Genomic DNA, 4395 nt, shown 5'->3' with positions numbered 1-4395 from the left:
TCTGTGTGCACTTGGTTATGTACTCACTAACACACTCCTGCTCCTGCCTCGCTCCGAAGAACTCTGCCCACTGCACTGCCTGAGTAGATGGCCGAAGGACGAGCTTGCCTATGGCGTCCAAGGCCGTGGGTAGAGTGTTCAGCTGTGTGCTCCGCTCGCGAGCTGTGTGCATCCGGTGTGCGTGTCTGCCGTGCCCCTGTACTGTGCCTGATTAACTGTTCTGTGCCCTTGAGAGTTGCTGTACTGTGTGAGGAACCTGTCATTAAACTAGAAATTACTGTTGAACGTGTATCCTTTGTGCCCTGCCTCGTTCCCTCCTCCCCTCGGTGTTCTTTGTCGGCCGCTGTGAGTGACTGGTGCCCGTGTGGTTGTTCTAGGGGATCACGCCGCCTGCCTGCCCATGGATGGTGTGTGGTAGGGGGTGGCGTAACACTTGGTGTCAGGAGTGGGATAAGTGAACAGTGAAGTTCGCCGTGTCGTCATGGCGTCCCAAAATGGCCGCCGTGAGGGTAAGGAGGAGGGCAAGGCCGAGGCTGACGCGGGTGATGCGAAGCCGAGCCAGATGGACTTGTTCGCTGCCATGCTGGCCAGTCTGAGGCAGGAATTGGATCAGAGAACAGAGAGGGCAGAGCAGAGGGCAGACGAGAGGGCACGAGAGCAGGCTCAGAGGGCAGAAAAGAGGGCACGCCATCTTGCCGAGGTCCTCCAGAGCAGTCTCTCGTCCCTGAAGGCGGAAACCCAGCAGTACACCGACAAGGCCTGCGACAGCGTTAAGAGTGAACTGCTGGGAGAGGTGCAGACTCTGAAAGGCGAGGTCCAGGGCCTGAGGGAGGAGGTGGAGGCGGAGAGGCAGCGGCGAGAGTTGGCAACGTCACGCGGGGAGGAACAAGAAGCGTCACGCGTGCTGGCGGCAAGCACCAGGGTGACGGACTTGCTGGGGTCCTCGTGGGGCCCCAGGCAAAACCCCTGGGGCCTCGCAGCGTTGTGTCAGAGCCAGCAGCTGCCGCAGGAGGTTGGGGAGCCATCGGAGCTGCCCCCTTGGGTCCAACTGGCGCTGGAATCGGACCCACTCACCCCGCCTCTCTGCCGCCTTCACCGCCGCCCTCTCCATGCCGGCCGGCTCACAGCCCACGTGCTCCGCTTACCCCCCCATCCAGCCCCTCGGCTTCCCGCCGTTCGGGGAGGCGCAAGCCGGCGGAGTATGACGGGAAGGTGACCTGGGAGGCCTGTGTTGCCCAGTTTGAGATGCTAGCTGCTGCCCAGGGCTGGGACGAGGCTGAGAAGGCGCTGCAGTTGGCAACAGCGCTTCGGGGCCCAGCTGTGGAGGTGTTGGGGCACCTGCCGCCGGCCCAACGTGCCTCTCACGGGAGCATGGCGGAGGCCCTGCGGCGACGTTTCGGGCACCACCTTCAGGCCGAGGTGTACCGAGCTCGCCTGAAGAAGCGGACTCGGGAGCGCGGCGAGACACTGTCGCAGCTGGCGCAGGACGTGGAAGCGCTGGTCAGAAGGTCGTATCCTGCTGCCCCGGAAGAGATGATCGTGGTGCTGGCCCGCGATTTCTTTGTTGACGCTCTGCACGACCAGCAGCTGCAGATTTACGTTAAGCAGGCGCACCCTGGGGACCTGCAGGTGGCGCTGGCGAGGGCCTTGGAATTCGAGGCCTTCCTGAAGACGACCAGCGGCCTAGGGGCGGCCGCCCAGCCCCGCCGTGACCTCCGGGGCCGGAAGGCGAAGGTGGAGAAGAAGGCGGCGTCGAGGAAGGCGAGCTCGGACGGTTTTCTCGGCTCGTGTTGGGGCTGTGGCAAGAAGGGGCATATGCGCAGTCGTTGTCCGAGGGAGCGAAGGACGCGTTCCCTTGACCGACTGAGTTCTGACGCCTTTCAGCCTTGCTGCAAGGACTGTGGCAAGTCTGGCCACCGTTCGAGCGCCTGCCCCAAGCCAAAGGAGGTAGTGCAGGCGGGAAACCCGGACAGGCTGGAGAAGGGGGCCGAATCCCAGCCGTTAGTCCCCGGGCCCCGACTTGCGTAAGCTGCCGCCGGATAACCAGTGCGATGCAGGTGGAGGGATCAGTGGACGGGAAGCCATGCCGCCTGACAGTGGACACCGGGGCTGAGAAGACCTTGGTGCGGGCTGATATGCTGGCCGCCACGCGACTCCCAGACGCGCCACAGAGGCTGTGCGGCGTCACGGGGCACTGTGTGCAGCTCAAGGGCCCAGTGGAGGTTCGTATCGGCGTAGGCAGCGCTGTGGAGCGGCTGCCGGTGTACGTCGCCGATCTGGACGACCGTGTTTGCTGGGCCTCGACTACCTGACGCAGAGCAAGGCTTGTGTCGACCTCGGACGGAAGCTGGTGAGGGTACGCGGTCAAGACGTGCCCTTGCTTCCGGAGGTTGGCTGTGCAGAGGTAGTCGCGGCTGAGCGTCTGCACCTTGCCCCTAGGACGGAGGCCAGGGTCCGGTGTCGTCTGTCCAGAGCGATGCGTGGAGCGGAAGGCATGGTGGAGCCCACGGAAAACCTGCGGCTGGCTGACGGCGTGGCAGTCGGACGGAGCCTTGTTGGGGCGGGGCAGGATTTAGTTACGGTGCTGGTAGCTAACTTCTCCGACGAAGCCCGGAAGGTACCCGCTGGTGCCAAGCTGGGCACCTGTGAGGAGGTGGAGCGCACAGAGGAGACGTCGGGCAGCGAGGAGTCGGCCGCCGTGGGGCCGCTGCCCGACTTCCTGGAGGATTTGGCGCACCGGAGCGCCGCTAACCTGACGGAGGCGCAGACGGAGAAGATGCGCCACACCCTGACCTAGTACGCGGACGTGTTCAGCAGGGGTGACTTGGATCTGGGCCGCACGGGGTCGGTGAAGCATAGCATCAACACGGGAAATAGTGTGCCCATCAAGAGCCCGCCCCGACGTATTGCACCAGCCAGGCGGGAGGAAATGCAGCGCACTGTCAACGAGCTGGCGGCGCAGGGGGGTGATTGAGCGGTCAGACAGTCCTTGGTCCTCAGCGGTAGTCCTGGTTAAGAAGAAGGACGGCACGCAGCGCTTCTATGTGGACTACCGGGCGCTGAATGATGTGACTGTCAAGGACTCTTACCCCCTGCCTAGGATCGACGACACGCTCGACGCACTGGTGGGTCCAGGTGGTTCTCCACACTCGACCTGAAGTCGGGTTACCACCAGGTGGAGATGGCAGAGGAGGATAAGCCGAAGACCGCTTTCTCTTTCGGGCAGGGTTTGTGGCAGTACAACGTCATGCCCTTTGGTCTCTGCAAAGCCCCTGGCTGTTTTGAGCGCCTGATGGAGAGGGTGTTGGAGGGCCTGCAGTGGAAGACAGCGCTCGTCTACATCGACGACGTCATCGTCTTCGGGAGCACCTTCGAGGAGGAGCTGGAGCGGCTGGAGGAGGTTCTACAGCGGCTGAGGAAGGCCAACCTCAAGCTCAGCCCCAAGAAGTGTTCGCTCTTCCAGCACGAGGTGCCGTTCCTGGGGCATGTCGTCAGTCGGGACGGCGTGTGCACCGACCCGCAGAAGGTGGCAGTGGTGGAGAAGTGGCCCGTTCCCACCAATGTGGCGGAAGTCAGGAGCTACCTGGGCCTGTGCACGTACTACCGCCGCTTCGTGCAGGACTTCGCCAGCGTGGCAGCCCCTCTCCACCGGCTCACCAGGAAAGGGGCGTGCTTCCTGTGGGACGAGGCGTGCCAGGCCGCGTTCGACGGCCTGAAGAAGGCACTGGTGGAGGCACCGGTCCTGCCTCATCCGGACCCGAAGCTTCCCTACCTGTTGGACACCGACGCCAGTGCCGAGGGCGTCGGGGCGGTCCTGTCACAAGTGAAAGACGGAAGGGAGCACGTCGTGGCCTACTACAGCGCCAAGTTCAGTAGACCTGAGCGCAACTACTGCGTGACGAGGAAGGAGCTGCTGGCGGTGGTGAAGAGTCTCGAGCACTTCCACCCGTACCTATACGGCGCTGAGTTCACCGTCCGGACCGACCACGCTGCCCTGCAGTGGCTGAAGACGCTGAAGGCGCCGGAGGGTCAGCTGGCGAGGTGGTTGGGGCGTCTCGAACAGTATAACTATCGCATCGTCCACCTCCCGGGTCGACGCCCGTGTGAGGCTGGCTGCTCACACTGTGCCCAGAAGGACTCTGACCCTCTGTGCCTCCGCCTGCAGGTGCTAGCGGGCGTCGCTGAGGGGGATGACAAGTGGCGTAAGGCGCAGCGTGAGGACGCTGATCTCGCTCCCATCATCCAGTGGCTCGAGGCTGGCGGGGAGCGCCCCGGCTGGGAGGCAGTGGCGGTGGAAAGCCCCGCCACTAAGTGCCTAGTAGATCAGTGGGAAACTTTGCGAGTAGACGAGAGAGGTGTGTTAGTAAAGCGCTGGGTGGCGTTGAGCGGCGTGGG

The 4395-nt window shown here is 63.6% G+C and overlaps 1 protein-coding gene across 1 annotated transcript; it reads left to right on the top strand.

Annotated features, from left to right (window-relative positions):
* The first annotated feature begins 697 nt into the window (after positions 1-697).
* On the top strand, positions 698-2545 carry LOC126999604 (uncharacterized). The gene has a single exon (XM_050862380.1). It carries the CDS (start codon positions 1246-1248, stop codon positions 2026-2028), a length of 783 nt encoding a protein of 260 aa, XP_050718337.1. The 5' UTR covers positions 698-1245; the 3' UTR covers positions 2029-2545.
* The last annotated feature ends 1850 nt before the right edge of the window (positions 2546-4395 follow it).

Source organism: Eriocheir sinensis, chromosome 16, assembly GCF_024679095.1.
Source record: "Eriocheir sinensis breed Jianghai 21 chromosome 16, ASM2467909v1, whole genome shotgun sequence".
NCBI classification, from domain to species: domain Eukaryota; kingdom Metazoa; phylum Arthropoda; class Malacostraca; order Decapoda; family Varunidae; genus Eriocheir; species Eriocheir sinensis.
Note: the sequence above shows the minus strand (reverse complement) of the source record. Positions and strands in the feature narration are given on the sequence as shown.